This window comes from Phasianus colchicus, chromosome 1, assembly GCF_987193195.1.
Source record: "Phasianus colchicus chromosome 1, bPhaCol1.hap1.1, whole genome shotgun sequence".
Lineage (NCBI taxonomy): Eukaryota > Metazoa > Chordata > Aves > Galliformes > Phasianidae > Phasianus > Phasianus colchicus.
The window spans coordinates 171,731,229-171,749,890 of record NC_143436.1 but is presented as its reverse complement, the minus strand read 5'-3'; the positions used below and the strand labels follow the sequence as shown (position 1 = coordinate 171,749,890).

At 46.9% G+C, this 18,662-nt stretch overlaps 1 protein-coding gene across 1 annotated transcript in view; it reads right to left on the bottom strand.

Moving 5' to 3' along the window:
- FOXO1 (forkhead box O1) overlaps positions 1 to 12,352 on the bottom strand; it is a 60,058-nt gene extending 47,706 nt beyond the window's left edge. Inside the window, exon 1 of the mRNA XM_031615784.2 lies at positions 11,536 to 12,352. Within this exon, the coding sequence (XP_031471644.2) occupies positions 11,536 to 12,138 (603 nt within the window). The 5' untranslated portion in view covers positions 12,139 to 12,352. The remainder of the gene's footprint in view (positions 1 to 11,535) is intronic.
- Between the last annotated feature and the right edge of the window lie 6,310 nt (positions 12,353 to 18,662).

The following is an 18,662-nucleotide window of genomic DNA, read 5'->3' as shown; positions in this document are numbered from 1 at the left end:
GGGCATAAATTAATCCTCATCTAAGGGTAGCAGAGATCTGCCTGCATGTCAGCTCTGTATCTGGTGCAACAACTCCTCTCCATAGGCGAGCAATCTTTGCTCTTAATTCCTGGTATTTAAAAACTGTCTGTCTTGTCTGAAAAAGAGAGCATGCTATTGTTCAGGCCTTCAACTGACCTCATAATTAATTCTGGAGTTTACCAGATATATAATTCCCTTGAGGGGCAGGGGTGAAATGCATGAAAGAGAGAAAAATAGTTTAATTGCTACACGCTTCAATATTCCACTCTCGGTTTCTTTAAATACAGCTTGTCAAGGCACTCAAAACAAGGGCATGAGATAAAGTTCTCATAAAAAGCTTAAGACATGAACAAAGCACAAAATCTATTAGTATTGCTCAGTGCAACAGTTCACCAGCCAAATCAGTTTATGAGAAAATTAGATCTTTAAGACAGACAGAAAGGAAGGGTTTTTAATATATTGGAACAGAAGAATTTACTCAGGCTGGTAATAATTAAAGCATTATCTAATATCGTAGCCAGTCCTCAAAGATGGAATAGAGCTGAAACCCTGTGAGACTACGATTCCACCCCTTTCAATTCCTAAGTCCAAACCCATGAACCTTACTAATGGACTGGCCAGTCTCCAAAATAATTGCTCCTGGACAAAACACGAGATGAGACACGACACGTTTGATGCTACGCTGTGGTTACGACTTTTCAGTTTCAAATGCCAGCTTGCTCTTTCCCACAGGGAAAACAGCCGCGTGATGGGGATGCTCCTCCTCTGGATCAGGAGAGCTCCTGGAAAAACAAAACTTTAGCATCAGATGTACATAACTCAATCCATGAGTGATCTTCAACACTACGCTTCCAGGCTACCATAAGCCTACAATTTTATTACTACCACTATTAATATTTTTGATGCCATGTAAATTACATCTGGCTCAGTTTCTTAGTGCTATAGGTCAACATTTAAACTGTATTTTCAAAAAAGCCAGATCAGGTATGCCCTGCACCTTAAAAATCTCAGCAGAACAAAGAGGCTGCAGAACTTGGCACTGACTATCCAACAGAGCAGTATCAGTGCTGGAACCCCACACTGAACTGATAAAGCAAGGGATATAAAATGCCTGCAAGGAAAAAAAAAAGCTCTGAAACTTAATGTTATAGTGAATACAAATACACTGTTTCAGACCACTGTATGCATGTATTCCCTCTGCTTCTCTACTGCTGAAACAGCAAACTGTGCATGGCAGATGGCATGATTCATCCTAAAATTACTCTAGCAGTATTCCCTCTATTAGCCTCTAAGGAGTAAACTAGGACAAAAACACTCTGCATGTTAACTTCAACAAGGCAGTTGTCATGATGAGCTCTCAGGTCAGTCTACTTGCTTATTTTGCAGAATTTTTCTTTCAATCAGCAATTCACATTATGCACAGAGATGCCATTTATTTGTTATGCCTACCAGGAGTTAATACAGATGGAGGCAAGAAGGGAAGCAACTGGGCTGGATGTGGAAGTGTTTTCTGACAGTAAATAAGATCAGTAAAGCAGTCCAACAAAACTCAGGCCACACATCACACTAATAACAGTGTGTATGGCAGGACAGGATACATTCATTTTTAGATACTGTACAGCTTAGCTGGGAGAAGAATTTCCTGCCAGCCCAGCGGCTGAACACGGATCTACTCAGTTGAAGACATGCAATAAAGCTTTTGTGTTACCATGCTGCCTTCACCAGGGATGGGACACACACGTCACATTTGGTGTCAAAGATGCCTTACCAACCAACATGGCAAAGAAAAAAAATGCAGTTACAGCACCCTGTCATCAATCCTCCTCCTTCACACAAAGGGCAGGAAACAGCCGTGCAGGGCAACTTCTTCCAGAAAAATACTAAAACATACGAAATAACAAACTTAGATCCCAGCTGCAAGGAAGGCTGAAGTGCTCAACCACAGACCTGTTGGACTCAATGACTTCAATTGAAACTCCATTCCTCGCTTAAAAAAATATTCTAAACACACTTAAAAGATGCTCTAGACTATGCTGACAGTACAAAAATTCACTGCAGTGCAAGACATGTCCCCAGATCAACTGCAACATTAATTGCCCAGAATCTGGGCCCCAAGCTAAAAATCTCCTTCCAAAATAAACAGTCCACAAGAACTAATTTATTTTTTGCTCCATCAGCAAGAAGCCTCGGTCAGCAGAAGCAGAATATTTTGTGTGCTTTGATGCCCAGGTTAATCAAGGAGGGGGTGAAATCAATAACACAGTTGCCCTCATCTTTGGGGATAAAGTGGTGAAACTGTTCCTAATGCCACCTCTTCAAAGAGGTGTTTTCTACATGCGTATACCCTACGTCGTCAGCCTGGTTGCATAACCAGGTTGTGCAATAATTGCAAATTCATTTACATCTTCATTTTTGTGCCAGTGCTCCAGAATAGGGAAGCAACAAAGACCATCGAATGAGAAGATGAACTCTGCATTATTCCTCTCCTAGACTGTGGGTCAGCCCCTTGAGGATGTTCTGCAGAGAGCCTGGACACGGTGAAACACAACTGCTCACCTGGAGCAGATGTCTGGAGCAAGGCTTTAGTTAACAACCTCAAAGCAAAAGATGACTTCATAGCATCAGGAGATGACTGGTGCCGGCTCAGACTGCAAGCAGAGGAGATTATGCTTTCTCCTTTTAATACTTATTGCTACGTAATTGCCACAGAACTGTAAAGAAGAAGTAGGCAAGAGTGCAGTATCAGGTTTTCATAGACTAAACGAACTGGATTATTCAAGAGCGACTCAAGTTTCCTAACAAGCATGGAACAGTCTGCATTAAGATAGCATCTACTTATTTCCCGAAAAATCAATTGCAACAGGCTGCATTTTAAAATACCGCTTTAACCTCCTGTCCTCACTTTTATTTCAAGAGCGTATGTACTGGATTTACTGCATTTGTGAATCGAGGTACAACACATCAGCAACACCAGAGCTTAGACCTGCATTACTATTCTGCTTGCTAGAATATGCACTTGTTTCACCTTAGGAAACACCTAGTTAAACTGCCAGCATATTCACAAAGGAAGAAGAGAAAATAAGATGGGAAGAAACTTACTCATCCAGCTTGAACTGAAAGAGAGTTCAGCCTTCTCTGGCACTCTCCAAGTTTTTTTCAAGTGTTATGCCACCTGCATTTAAATGCAGAAGTGCCTTTCACCTCAGTGCTGCCCCAAGGATAGCAGGGCATAACAGAACTATGGAAAAAAGGAAGTTGCTCTGATTTGAGCATGGCGTCACACTCCAGGTTTTCACATCTGAATGCATATATGTGTGTGTGTGTATATTGGTGTGTGTGTTATGTGTGGGTTTTGGTGTTGCCTCCTGCTCTATAAACTCCTAGATATTAATGAAGACTTAAATTTATCTTGCTAAAATTATGTAGTACATTTTTATTTATGTTTGAATTATATAACATATTTTGTTCGGATAAGACATAAGGCAGTATCCTCACCCTGACTGCCAAACATCTTCTGGCTAGACATGCAGATCCTTCAGTTGACCAGAGCTCAGTTGCAAGAGGCAGGGCAGAAGCAGGACAAGTGCTGCAGCAGTGTCCAGCAGGCAAACATTACCTGCAAATGGCTGAGCTGGATCTGGCTCCAGCATCTTAACCTTCATTAACATCACCACAAAGCTCATTTATAAATAATAATAAAATAATAAAAATAGCACAGAATGGTTTGAGATGGAAGGGTCCTTAAAGATCATTCAGTTCCAGTCCCTCTGGGACAAACCCCCCTAGACCTGGCTGCTCAGGGCCTCATCCAACCTGCTCTTGAATGCCTCCAGGGATGGAGCACCCACAGCTTCTCTGGGCAGTCTGTGCCAGGGCATCACCACCTTTGTAGTGAAGAATTTCTTCCTTCTAATGTCTGGTCTAAACCTACTCTTTTGTAGTTTAAAGCAGTTATGACACTAGCAGCATGGATTCTTCCCTTCAGCACAGCTACTATTCTCCTCATCCTGAAGCATCTCACTGAAAAACAGACGCAGCAGCAAAGCATCCTCCCAAGAGGCCAAGGGACAAAAACCTTACCTGATTTCACAGAATCACTGAATCACAAAATGGTCAGGATTGGAAGGGACCTCAAGTATCATGAATCTCCAACCCTCCTGCCACATGCAGGGCCACCAACCTCCCCATTTAATTTGATTTGAATGGTTTTAACCTTTTAACCAGGCACCCAGCCAGCACCAGGGCTGCAGCCAGACCCCAGGCCTCCCCCAGGAGCTCCTATCTGAACCCCCCCCCCCCAACCACCACCTCCTCACACCATCTTACAAGAGTTATCCCTCTTCCCTCAGCCCACCACCAGGATGCCTGCAGAGCTGGGCTTTTGGGGAGGAAGGGTTGTGGGGGCTGCAAACAATTTTGTTGAATTTGAAAGTTCGCATTTAATCAGAGTATTTTTGGAAAGAGAAATCAACACATTAACGACAAACGGGAGCACACAGCAGATCCTTTCACATCCTGACAGCAGAGAAGTGCGGAGGCCTGCTATGAAGCATCTCTGAATAACAACGTCTTCATTTTTTGAATACCTAATTAAGAGTTTCTACATATTGCAAAGCCCCGCTATAAGATATAATTTAGTTGGCAAACACTAAAGATCTCTCACTCTGTAAGTAGGCTTTTGGCAATCAAAATTTAAATCTGGATATATGTACAGCTCAGGTAGTTTATTTTTTATTCAAACAATTACATTCCAATTAGCAGATTAAGTTGAATCAGTTTTAAGCAAATGCAAGCTACAGGCAAATCAGCACCCCCCACCACCACAAGAGCATATTTTTGGATTGTTGATATCCTTAACCCCATTAGCTGCTTCAAATACATTCAAATACACATTAAAGGACAGCAGCCAAAGTGAAACGAGTTGTCTGCATCTAAAAACAGTACAGATGCCAAAAGACAGCACCAACGTGGACCTAAAATTCACGTGTGCCAAAAACCATTTGCAACCGTGCTAATTCACAGTCTGGGAACTGAAAGGCAGCTCAATATAACACAACGGGCAACAAATCCATTCCTTTAATTTCAGTCGCCAAATTTAATTAATTTCCAGCCAGGCAAACATTTAGCATTTCTGCTGACCTTGCAAGATGTAAGCTCCTTTGCACAATAAATGCGGTCTAACAAGTCACCACATTTATAGCGAGTTGCTTCAGCCTTATCTAACTGTGTAGTTTGAAAGTCAGTGATGGGTAATTGAAACTCCACCCACGTCACAGTTTCTGGAGCTAAGCACAAGAAAACTGAAGAAGTCACCACTTTTTCATTGCAAGCAAGACAGCAAATAGTATTTGGATAATTAAAGTCCATACTCTGAACTATGTAGATAGTCCTTATTTGGGAAGGAGATGAAAAAAATAAAAGCCTGCAATCTGCATTTTGACTTTTTTCCCCATAAAATGAATGTCCATGCTCCAAAGCTCCAGAGTTCCCCTTCCTAAAGGGAAAGCAAAGCCCTTCCACTGCCCATTCACCATAACTGCCCACAAGGAAAATTAACAAAAAAAAAAAGGTAGATTTTTGAGATTTTAGAACAGATCTGGGTGAAAAGCAGCTGTGCTCATCCACTGCCCTGTTCCTCTGCAACACCAGCAGTGCCCCAATATAGCAGGGTCCGACCGCTCATTTCATTTCAAAAAGTCCTTAATCTCCTGACTTCCACGTATGACTAAAAAGAAAATTCTTTTTCTGGCACTAATTAAATTAACTATAGGGCAAGGGCTAGGGTTGAACCTCTAACATTTTTAGAGGAAGACGCTAGCACGCAAGAAGTGCAGTCCCCTTTATCTTTTCACACCCTGATGTAGGAGATACACGAAGCCCAGCATGAAATGAGCTCTGAACAACAGATTCTAAGAAAAAAAAACTAAAGATGTTAATTAATAAGAACTCTTACATCTTGCAAAGCACAGGTAGGAACCACAGAGACAGCCTTGACAACTTCACACCAGAATGCAGTTAACGTGACAGGAACAGGCAGGCTGCTCTAATGCTGCCATAGCCAACCCCAGCCCACTGGCTTGGAGCAGCAACAGGACCAAGCACATTTCCAGCTGTGCAGATTCCTAGCATTCCCAAAAATTAAGTTTCTAAGACTAGAACAAGAGAAGACTTGTAGCTTGAGGTTGAATTAACTCTAGAATAAGAAGTGCTTGCAAGCAGAACTGTAAAATCATTGATATCACGCAGTGATGCACGATGCCGTGAGCAAAAGCAAGTTGAGCAAACTGAGTGCTGCCCTTCGTTTCTCCGGAAACTTTTTGCTTGATGCAGCAGCTGCTAGAATCACAGCAGAATAGCAGTGACTGTGTTTTCAAACCCAGCCACCTCCCACCCCACATTTCATATGGGAAAGCACTCCTAAACCTTTACTAGTTACTACAGAAATGTTTCTGAAGTAAATACATTTGCCTCCTTAGATATTATTTTGCAGAGATCATTAGCCACTACAAAAATCTAGCACAAGGTCTAATGAAGTGCTTCGTTTGAGATAATCATCAATACAGTAAAGCAGTTGACTTCATTCTCGTTACTCCTCCACCTCCTACACTAGGAATGGAGACCTGCGGCTGCTACAGTAACTGAAGATGTTTGCATATTACAAACTGAAGAACAGGAATGAAGCAGCTTTGTTTGATGAACACACGTGAATAACATTCACCAAATATATTTAGAAGTAATGCTTGAATGTGAACAGCACTTGCCCTCAGAGATGAATGCAGTTCATGCCGAAGCTCTCTGTGCAGCAGACGCTGTTCTAAACACAACTCTTCCCAGCAAACTTCATCCATTTCTGACGTGCAGACTGTCATCACAAAAAGCAGTGTTTCCCCCCATTTAAAACTCACATTGGCACACCAAACTTACACACAGAATGCTACAAAATTCACTGCAATATTAGTATGCGCTGCCATATGCTTAACTATAGTTAGCTGCTGTCAGGATCAGTGAATTTTAAGTTCCTTCTTCATAGGACCTAACCATAAAGTAGATTTATCTACATTTTGCATAATTCTGAAAGAAGAAAGAAGCTCCTTATGAGGTATCTTCGGTATATCTTATTTCACTGTTCACCACCCAAGGTTACAAAATCATTTCCAGGAGAAATCCCTGCTTCAAATACTAACTTTCTCCCAAATCAGAAGAAGCTGAAGATTGAACCTCTGTAGGCCGTGGCAACGGCACTACATATTTCACAAATCTGTGGCTGCAAACTGTATCAGCATTTTTGTTCCAAAAGGAAAGCAGTCATTTTGCAAAATATTCACCAGTTGTGTCAACAGAGCTGCATATATTTAGGTAGCGGTACGTTTTAGAAATTGGAGAGAATCTGAACAAACATCTATCTCAGAAGCACGTCATTTCTGGTGTCTTATTTAAAAAAAAAAAAAAAACACCCTAAAATATAAAGCTAAAATATTTTCAGCATAGAATTGAGGCTGGGAGCCCAGCAAGGCCCAGGAGCAGCAAGCTGTACCAGCCTGGAACACAGGGCAGGAGCAGGTGGGCCAAAGCCCTGAACAGGGCTTATCATTTGTTTCTAAGGCCTAAGTCTGAAAGACAAATGTAAATAGTAAAGAGAACAAAGCTTGAAAAGAACAGGCATTAGAGGAGCTTCACCATTAGTTACAAAGGAACAGGTACCCTACACCTGCAAAAAATGGAGCTTCCCCCTTAGTAAGCAGAGTTGGAGCTGGTGACTCAGGCAGGCAGAGAGGGCAACATCCCAATGCCGAGGCTATTGCTAGCATCATGTGCACAAAAGCACGGCTGTGATAAGATTTATCACAGGAGATAAATAAATAGACATATGCAGATGCACATGCACATGTGTGTTGTACGTATGCATAACACAGTACGTGATGCCAGGGGGTCTGCAAGTCTCCCAGGAAAGCTTTTACCTATGTAGTCGTAGCACAAAGGGACAGAGTTAAACACCTGCAGGTACATAACCAGCACTGAGGGAACACAGAGCAATTTCTCAAGGCAGTCTTCAGTTAAAGTGACATTTCCACACTGAAACAGAAATGCACAATAAAAAACTCACCAAGATCTCCTTGTTCCACTTTAAACACTTGAGCTGTGTACAATTATTCCCTGATCTAGAATCAAAAGCTTTTGACAACCATGAAGATGGCTCTTGATTTCCTAGAGCTTTCCAGCACTTGATAACACACGTGTAGCTTTCAACTCAAACATACCACACCCCAGCAATGATTTTGTACGGGGACCAATTCACTGCAGAAGAATCATGATCACCAAGAATGCCTGTGAGAAGGCCACCCAAAACCTCCCCACACACCAGATCAGTCCTCAGGCCTTTAGGCTGACGTCCATTCATTCTTCTGCAGCTGGATACCACCTAGCCTCACTCCTTCAGCAGTGGCTAGAAATAAATTTGGGTGATCAAGTTTCCTTGGGCCTAGAAGTCAAGAAGGTGTAAATACATGTGCCACCTTAACACCTCCCATAGGGAAAAACAACCACCATGGCCACCTTGAGATGGGTGTGCCAAAAATCTGCGTTTTCTGCTTACTAATAATCTCTATCCAAACAATTACTGAATAAAGCCAATGTAATACCATCACAGGTTGTGATATTGTGATCTAGACCTATTTTCAATAGCTGGCTAAAAGACAAAGACCATTCAACAAAGCCTAACTGATAGCTCCCTTACGGTAGATCACAATGATCCTGACATAGAGCAAAAACATTATGACATATGCCCATCACAAAGGAGTTTCACTCTTTGCACGTGGTGATTAGCCAGGAAGTTATCAGATTTGAGTAAAAAGAAACCAATCCACGGCTGTGATGAAGCTCCTCAAGGCCTAAAAACTGCCCTAAGCCCCACACACAGTCTCCCCCTAGCACACGTAGAAGAAAACAACGCTTTCACTTGGCTGCTGTGATCAAAGTTTCACTCTTCCACGCAACTTTCACAATGATCTCTCAGCTATTTCAGAAGCAGATCTTGTTGTTGCCTCAGCCTTCTCTGAGCAGGGCTGCATGCACTCAGCCTGAGCCCACGTCCTGTACTGCAGCAGGTTGGGCAGGGCAGGCTGTGAACACTCCATCCACTCCAGCCATGAGTTCCCCACTTTGTTCCCCCAGTGCTCAATGGAGATTTTGGTTTTTAGAGTAGTTTGTGCTAAGACAGTCTGAAATGAAGTGCTTCCTCCTTACAGCTGAGAATAATTTTACCTACTTTTTGAGCTAACAGTGATAAATTCATGTTACCGTGTTTGGCTCCTACCCTTATTAAAAATGACATTTTCACTCAGAAGTTTTCGCTCGGCAGAAATTCAACACTGTTTCAAGCTCCCAGTAGATTATGTCAACACCTCTGAACTTCTTCATATGGTAGAAAAATAAAAGCAGTTGAATCGTAGACATTAAGCAGGGGCCACACATCTTCACGAGCAGTACAGCTCTCCTCTTCCGGGTGACAAACACAACCGTGCCACTGGGCACGAGGTGCTCGTTCTGCTGTGTATTTCATAGAGTTCATGTATGATTTCAAAGGTGCCTTGTTTACCCTCACAAATCAGCAGGCTGCAACAAGACGAAGCCTTATTTATGAGAAGGAAAGAAGATAACGCTTTCTTTCTCAGGCTGCCAAACTGCAGCACACCACTTCTTAGGTCAGACCCACACCCCTCCTGCTGGCTCTGTGCTGCGGGTGATGGTCTGCCCTGCTGGCATCTGCAGCTCCTGATCTACCAAGCCCTGCTCCGGGCTGAGCCACGCTCCCAGTGCCGTAGGGGCTGCACTCCTCAGGGGCTGACTCTGCAGGCTGTCCCTAAACCCTCCCCATAAAGGTGCTCTGCAAAACACAGCACCAGTGCAATCCTGCGTCATGCCAAGCAGCCTGCCAAAAGGAAGGCATACACAGCAAGGCATGCGCAGGACACATCTATTTTCAGGGTACCTACTGCACCCTGCCACAGGGTACCACATCCCCCAGCACCCCAGTTCTGTACCGGTACTGCACAGCATAGGTGTGTGGGCATAGGAGGAGGTGTGTGAGCCCTATTAGTTGCTGAAGCAACACAGGAAGCAGAGTAATAAAAAAGAAACACCTCATAAGTCGGGCAGCTAGGAGAGCTCGCACTCTCTTGCTTGAACTGGGGAACTCTTTGCTTTAATTTTGTCTGTTTTAAGTCTCTTTTGCTCATCATGCAAATGCAGTTTGCCTTATTTCCAGTAGACCAAAATACCAGTGAAAAAGAACACAGTGTTTTTGAGTGCTGAGTTCCCTTGTCTCAAAGCTGTCACCCATCAATTTCTCTCCTAGGGAGGCTTTCTCATGAAAGACATCTTAAGACAATTATTCTTTACATTTCATAGTCAAATACATTGATAGGAATTAACAAATTACTTTTAAGAGCTTTAAGAGCCTTCTACCAAAAAGGAGTTTGAGATCCTCACCTACGTTTCTTTAGTAGGGTGCTGCTTACCTGCACAAAATAACAACATCTACAAAAATCAGATGGAATAATCATTCCTAGGTATGCAATCAATATATTACAATATATAAATATAGGATTTGAACTTTGAAAAAAAAAAAAAGCGAATATTAGAGATACTGGAAGGTGAAGGGAGCAAAACTCGAGAACGGGTGAGCAGGGCTCGCCTGAACCAGTGCGGAGCCAGGAGTAGGGCAGCTCTGTGCCATCCCTGTAAGGAGGAGGAGGAGGAGGAAGAGGAGGAGGAGGAAGGGGAGGTTTGGGACTCCGGCCGCTCACATGCAGCGCTGCCGCAAATCCCGCGCGTCGGCACCGCGGTGCGCACCGCATTCGTGGGTGAGGTCGGGAAGCGGAGGAGCTGAGCAGAAAGCACCAAAATCAACAGGTTCCCCGCCGGCAGCCCGCTGCTGGCCCGCACTGAGATCGCAGGAAGCTCCGTCTCAGTGTTTAAAAGGACAAACGCTCCGGCAAAGCGAGCTGAGCGCAGCCAGAGGTACAAACACAGCGCTTACTCATTAAACACACGGCACTTCTGCAACCCTTGTCCTGCCCCTGTTCTTTCCCCACCGCTGTTTGCCTCTGTCCCATCCCCGTCCCCCGACGGCACCCCTCGGGTCCCCCTGAGTCCCACAGTGCCCGCAGCGGCGGCGGAACCTCCGCACCGCGCGGCCGGGGGGGGCCGGGAGGAGCCGCGCTCCCTCCTCCTCGCCCGGGGCCGGCGCCGTGACACGGCGTGAACTTTTGCTTTCGGCGGGGCAGGGCGCAGGGGGGGGGCCCTCCTCCCAGCGAGCCGAGCCTTGCGGTGGGAGGGCAGAAACGCGTCTTTTTTCTTTTTTTTTTTTTTTGTCTTTTTTTTTTTTTTCCTCCCTTTGCTTTTACGGAGGGAAAAAAAAAAGAAAAAAAAAAAAAAAAAAAAAAAAGAAGAAATAAGAAAAAAGAAAAAGCAGCACGTTTTAGAAATGCAAAAAGTAACCCGTCCGGCCCTCACCTTCCAACCGGCTGAACTGTTGCTGTCTCCCTTATCCTTGAAGTAGGGCACGCTCTTCACCATCCACTCGTAGATCTGGGAGAGGGTGAGCCTCTTCTCGGGGGAGCTCTCGATGGCCTTGGTGATGAGGTCCGCGTAGGACAGGTTACCCCAGGCGTTGCGGCGGGACGAGCTGCTCTTGCGGGGCTGCCCGGCCACGGGGCCCGGCGACAGCGCGGCCACGGCCGGAGGTACCGGCGGCACCGGCGGCGGTCCCGGCGGGTGCAGGCGGCAGCCGGCCTCGGGCGCCGGGAAGTCCCCGCAGCGGCAGGCGGCCGGCTCCGGGGGGGCGGCGGCGGGGGGCAGCGCGAAGTCTTCGCTCTCCTCCACCAGGCAGAGGTTGCTGATGAAGTCGGCGCTCAGAGCCCCGGAGGCGGCGACGGCGACGGCAGCTCCGGCCGCGGCCGCCCCGTCGGGCTGCCCTCCGCAGGACGGCGCGGGGCTGGAGGTGGCCGAGCTGGGCGGGTTGAACTCCGGCCGCGGCAGGGGCCAGGTACACGAGCGGGGCCGCGGCAGCGGCTCGAAGTCGGGGTCGATGTCCACCAGCTGCGGAGCCTCGGCCATGGCGGCGGCGGCGGGGGGCAACGGGACGACGGGGGGCAGCGGAGCGGCTCAGCACCGCCGCCCCATGTAAGCTCCGAGTGCGGATCTGCGCGGCCCCGACGGCGCGGCCGCCGACTCCCCTCGCGGCTCTCGCCTTCGCGGCTCCGGCCCCGCCGCCCTGCCTGCCCGGCTCCTCGCCCTCGGCGGCGGCGGCAGCAGCGACCCGGCCGCCCGGCGCGCACCGACTGCAAAGCCCGCCCCGCCTCCAGCCTTCCTCCTCCTCCTCCTCCTCCTCCTCCCGGCGGGGAGGGCCGGCCCGAGCCGCGCCAATGGCAGAGCCGCGCTGCCCGCCCGCCTCCCGCCGCGGGGCCGCTGCTGCGGGAGGGTGCCGGTGCCCCCGTGCTGTTTGTGGGCGGTTTGTGTGTGTTTGGGGTTTGGGTGTTGTGTTTTGTTTGGGGTTTTTTTTGTGATTTTTTTTTTTTTTTTTCCAGCGCGAAGCCGCCGCGTCCCGTTGGGGACGAACGCTGTCACGGAGCGGAGCGGAGCCGGGACTGTGCGGGAACGTCCCCGCATGGCAGCTGCCCCCGGCCCCGACGGCAGCGGAGTGGAGCGGCCCCCGCTGTGCGGCGGAGGCAGACGCAAAGTTTTCCCGTGTTTGAAACCGAGAGGATGCCATCGGCTTTGCCGGGAGAAACGATCTCAGGGATGAGATCCCTTCCAACGCAGCCGATTTTTAACAAGATCTGCCTCGTTTTCCGTACTGCTTTAACAACCCATTGCAGCCTTAGCCTCAAAACCCCCAGCGAGCCCAGCTCTAGGCGCTGCCCGTCCCGCGGCTGTTCCGTCCCGTCCCGTCGGGCCGTGGGCTGCTCCTGCTCCCCTGAGAATGTCGGAGTTACTTAAATGTAGCTCGTTGCTCCTAGAAGAATATGCTCCTACAATATTAAGGAGAACAGTAGAGTAGGAAACTGGATTTAGGCCCACAGAGTGACAGATTATACCTCTACGTATGTGTAAGCGGGTAGGAACTGCTGGCACTGAACGGAACGCTCTGCTGCTGCTGTGGTCGTTCTCCAGCACGCCAAAGGCGATCGTTGTGTGCTGCTGCCTGTCGCAGCCCGGAGTCCCTTTGCTTTAAGTCTCTTTTGCGTTTTCCAAAGCCTGCTGAGGACTCAGCCCGCAGCTCTGTACCGTTTCGCCCACAAATCTTTTAAAAGATAATATTTTTATGTCCATTTAAAGAAAAAGAAAAGCGAAATAGTCCCTGCTCACCCTCCCGGTGCCACGTCCCAGCCCCGAGGAGCGGAGTCTGCCCGCGCTTCCCAGCACAGCTCAGAACAGCGGGGTTGTGTGGGATGGGATGCGAATGGGCGCACTGGAGGGAGCTAACGCAAAAGGACAGCCTGTGGATAACCTAACTCTTTCTTTTTACTTTCTAGGTGCCTGAAATAAAAGTCAAAGAGGCAGGCCGGCACCCACTGTACTGGAGGAAATGCATTTATTTCCAGTGTTCACTGCTTTTAGTTTTTTCAAAAAATTTCTGTTGTCTCAGACCTTTGTTGTCACACACATCTCTCCTTCCATATGAACTGTGCCAACCAGGACAAGGGCTGCAGAGGACCCCCAGTCAGCACCAGCACATCCCCAGCCCTGCCCGTGTAGTTGTGCAGGTGGGCATCTCTGGGCTTCCATGTGATCCAACACCACCGAGCACCCTCGGGAGATGCTACCACAAACAAAATGCTCCATTCAGCTGCTGGAGCAGAGTTACTCCTTCCCAAACAGCTCAGCACGCTGCTGGCTTCATGCAAGACATGTTACCCCATCTATGAATGACAGTGTTAAGTTTATCTCATCTCCCACAATGCCTAAATGCTGATGGATGCTCCACAATTCATTCTCTACTCCCACAGCCCTCCTCCCACACTCCACCTTTCCATTTCTCTCCTCCTACTCCTGCTCCCATTTTCTACTCCTCTACACTGCAGTTTCTCCTCTCATCGTTTGCATCCACGTGTGTTTTTCCAAATGAAAGACCTGAAGATTGCCTTTTATCTTCAGTGGAAAATAGCAGAGCCTCTTATTCATACACCGGGTTTGAGACAGCCAAAATAAAGGATCTGCTCTGCCTTTTTACTACTGTATGTCTAATTCACTTTCTGAGGTTTTGATCACATTCAGCAGGGGATTTCATGAAGTTGCAGGCAATGCTGTTTTGTGCAGAGCTCCTTTTGCTGTGCGCGTGTGCACGGTGAGTGAACACACATGTAACACAGCAGTAAGCCATGATGAAGGATCAGTTTTGTGCCAGGTATGACAGAAGCTGTTGTGCTGGGAGGAAGATGTCTGCAGATGAAGACTGGGGGAGAGCAGCACCCCCATTTTCTTCCCTCCTCTCTCAGCAGGGTCTGACTTTATAGCACGTTTGATAGCATAGCATATGGGAAATGTTTAGCCACCAATTCCCCTGCCATGCCATCCGCAGGATTTTTAGTGCTCCATCAGTGTCTGGTAGCCCAGTGCCAGCCAGAAACAACAGGCAGGAGCATGCTGATCCTAAGGGGCAATGTGTGGGAGAAGACAGCTCTGTTCCCATACAGGACAGAGGGGCTGCAGCACTCCTCAGTTCTACAGCAGAGATGCTCCAGAGGCTTTTATTCATCACCGGTAAAAATTCATAGCTAATGGTGGTGACTATGTTGAAAAACAGTTTTGTAGCTGATAATTTGCTCTATTAAACAGTGTTATTATGCTCTTTGTATCTGTTGTAGTTTCCATGGAAATAAATAAGAGGCATTACTTTCAGAGAAACCTACGTAGCTTCCAGGGTATCTGCTGGCTGGGGCTTGAAGCCACCTGGTCTGTGCTCCACCTCCTGCCATGTACAGCTGGAAGAGCTGGTCAGCAGGAGCTGCTCATGGCCACCCCACCCCAACAGCCCCATGCAGTACAACTCTTGGTGGCAGGATGGAGGGTAAAAGTGAGCCAGCAAGGAGAGGTGAAGGGAGTGCCAGGCTCACCAAGCCAAAAAATGGGACTGCAGGGGGTGGGCTCCCAAAATCTAGGTGCAGACAACAGCTGCTGTCGTTGGACCACTCTGGCATCAAAGAAATGTCACAATAATCGTTATATATAAAAAGGGTCTAGCCCCCCTCCAACAGTCACATTTTTATCAAAAATATCTGGCGTGAATACTGAGTGTGTCTTTTAGCACCATTTGCTTTGACAGTGTTCATACCCCTTTCACTCCCATCGTCTGCAAAAACGTGAACAATTACAATCTGAGAGCAAGATTTCATGAAAACAATAGAACCATAGAATCATTAAGGTTGGAAAAGACCTCTAAGACCATCTGGTCCAACCATGAGCCCATCTCACCATGCCCACTCACTACATCCCTCAGTGCCACATTCACACAGTTCTTGAACACCTACCTCTAGGGGCTCCATCACCGCCCTGGGCAGCCTGTGCCACTGCCTCACTGCTCCTTCTGAGAAGACATGTTTCCTAACATCCAGTGTGAACCACCATTGGCACAAATTGAGGCCATTACCTCTCATGTTATCACTAGCTACCTATACTTCTGAATTGTGTTATTTGAAGGAATCAGAATTTAATTTTTTTTGTCTAAGATGGAAGTACTTGGACATTTTTCCTGATGAAGAATGAAGAATAGAAATAATAATATGCTGTTATTGACTGGTGTGTTTAATGTGGCTCAGATTCCCACCTAGCATGGCTAATAGGAGTTGGACAAAATCATATTCCCTGAATAAGACCCAGTGAGACATACATAGAATCACAGAACCATAGAATCACAGAATGGCCAGGGTTGGAAGGGACCTCAAGGATCATGAAGCTCCAACCCCCACTGCTGCAGGCAGAGCCACCAACCTCCCCATTTAATACTAGACCAGGCTGCCCAGGGCCCCATCCAAACTGGCCTTGAACACCTCTAAGGACAGGGCATCCACAACCTCCCTGGGCAGCCTGTTCCAGCACCTCACCACTCTCTCTGTAAAGAACTTCCCCCTGACATCCAACCTAAATCTTCCCTCCCTCAACTTAAAACCATTTCCCTTGTCCTGCTGCTATCTACCCTTTCAAAGAGTTGATTCCCCTCCTGTTTGTAGGCTCCCTTTAGGTACGGAAAGGCTGCAGTGAGGTCACTCACAGCCTTCTCTTCTCCAGGCTGAACAAGCCCAGCTTCCTCAGCCTGTCTTCATAGGGGAGGTGCTCCAGTCCCCTGATCATCTTCGTGGCTCTTCTCTGGACCCCCTCCAACAGTTCCTTGTCTTTCTTGTACTGGGGGCCCCAAATCTGGATGCAGTGCTCCAGATGGGGACTCATGAGGGCAGAGTAAAGAGGGACAATCATTGGGACCCACAAGCTGCCAGCACACTCTCCAAGCAGAAGAGGAAGGTGAGCCAAAGGAAATCCACAGCACAGCCCCTTATCTTAGGTAATCTGTCCAGGCTGAGCCCCAGCATTTCACCATGCTCAGCTCACACCCACGTGCTCACATGCCGAGGTGAAAGACTGAAGTGCAGCGTGCCCAAGAAGTGATCCTCACTGGGATCAATACAATAAATACCAAAGGTAGCGCCTGAGCAGCTCTATCTGCTCCCACTGTGTCATGTGCAAGCACCGAGCGTGATGTAAAAACAGAAGGCAAGAGTTTATCGGGTTTCAGATTCAGCTGAATCACCCGACCCACCCCTATGCAAAGGCCAATGTGCCTGGAAGTAAACACAGTTCGAGCAGCACGTATGTTTTCCAGGGTGTTGGGTTTCTGTTTTGTCGTAAATACGATCCATTACAATATTCTCCCACATCCTCCAGTCAGCGGCTCGGCGCTTTCAGGTGCCTTTCTCGGTGGTTGTTTTCCTTTCTGTATCGCTTGAGGAAAAACTGACTGGCTCCGTCTGATAGCTTTTGTATATTAAATAATTTGATTGTGTTTGAGCAACAAACTAAAAACAGGATGTTTGACAGTTACGGTGTAATTCAGTGGTTTCTCTTGAACCCGCGCGAGGGAAAATTCATGGCGCAGCACAACGCAGTGCCTGACAACCAGAATCATAGAACTGCTTCATCTCCTTCCCCTTTATTTCCCCAGAACAGTGATAGCTACCTGTCATCACCGAGAAGAATCACATACACCCAAAATGGGCACAGAGGCGGTGGCACAAGAAAGGCTCACTTTTAAAAACAAATATATTTTTTCCGTTGTTTGAATTCGTGCTTGAAAAGCATATTTATATCTGCATAAAAATGCATTTGCATACAAATGAGCACATTATGCATACACTACACATATGCATGGTATCATTATATACGTTCTACTCTAGATTTATATAGATGGAGACGTGGTTAGGCAATAATAGTAAGGCGGTGTTTTGACATATATGTATATATTCCTACTCTGCTGGTAAGTAAGGCATTAAAGAAGGCGGTGTTGGGACAGGATGCTCAGTAGGTAAGGTACATCCCACGCTTGGATATGCTTATGGTAGCAGAAATAATGCATACCAGAAATGCAGCGAGGCCAAGGGGCTGCACCAGAAGGAAGACAACCCAGCTGTACCCTCCTGCTGCCAAACCTGGTAGCTCTGTGCTTTACCTCTCTGTAAAATGGGTAAAGTAATGCTTGTCTGCTGGGACCGTGTTCATTAACAGTTTAAACACAGCCCTGCTCTGTGAGGAGGCTGGTTTCAAACCCGATAGGTGCCAGCCTAGGAACAGAAACGTGCTTTGTAGCAGCATGGAAGCAGTTAAGAAGAGCCACCAGCAGTTGCAATTTTGCATTTGCCAAGCTCTGAAGACTGAACCTCCTCTAGGATCAGATGGAAGTAACCTCATTTCCATAGCCTCTGACCTTACCCACAGTGCTCTCAGCAAAGCCAATGGTCAGCCTTCACTTCTGAGGAAAGAGGAGGAAGCCAGAGACTCTGGGCAAGGTGAGAGGTTGGGCAGACAGCTGCTCTCCTGTGCCCCACAGAGCAAAATGCCAAGGCCCCATTGCATCCCTTGCTGGTACTTTGCTTAGGAGCACTCAGGAAAGATGATGGCTACCGATGGCTGCATTCAAACATGGACTTGGGATTCAAAAGAAAAACAAATTATATGTGATCCCTTAATGCATGTGGGTTTGTTAACAATTTGAGCCTTGTGCGGTTTGGTTGCAAAATGGCAACATACATTTGAAATCTGGTGCAGAAAAACAGGACAGATTGTTGTTTTTCTACATCTGCCAAATGTGTTTTCCTTTCAATCGATATCTTCCTATATTCTTTTTTTTTTCAGTGAAACCTTTCTCACTACTTTTTGTTTCTTTCTTACTTATTACCTTAGTCTTTGTAAAACCTCTGCAGTATACTGAAAATCCACTCTGAAAATTAGCAAGAAACACACTTTTCTCACAAAACCCAACGGCAGTCTTCTCTCAGTGCATGAAACATACTGCAAATTAAGACAGCAGACCCCTGTAACAAGAAGACAAGAAAGGCAGCTCTGGATGCTGGAAGTTCTGTGTTAAGGCTTCA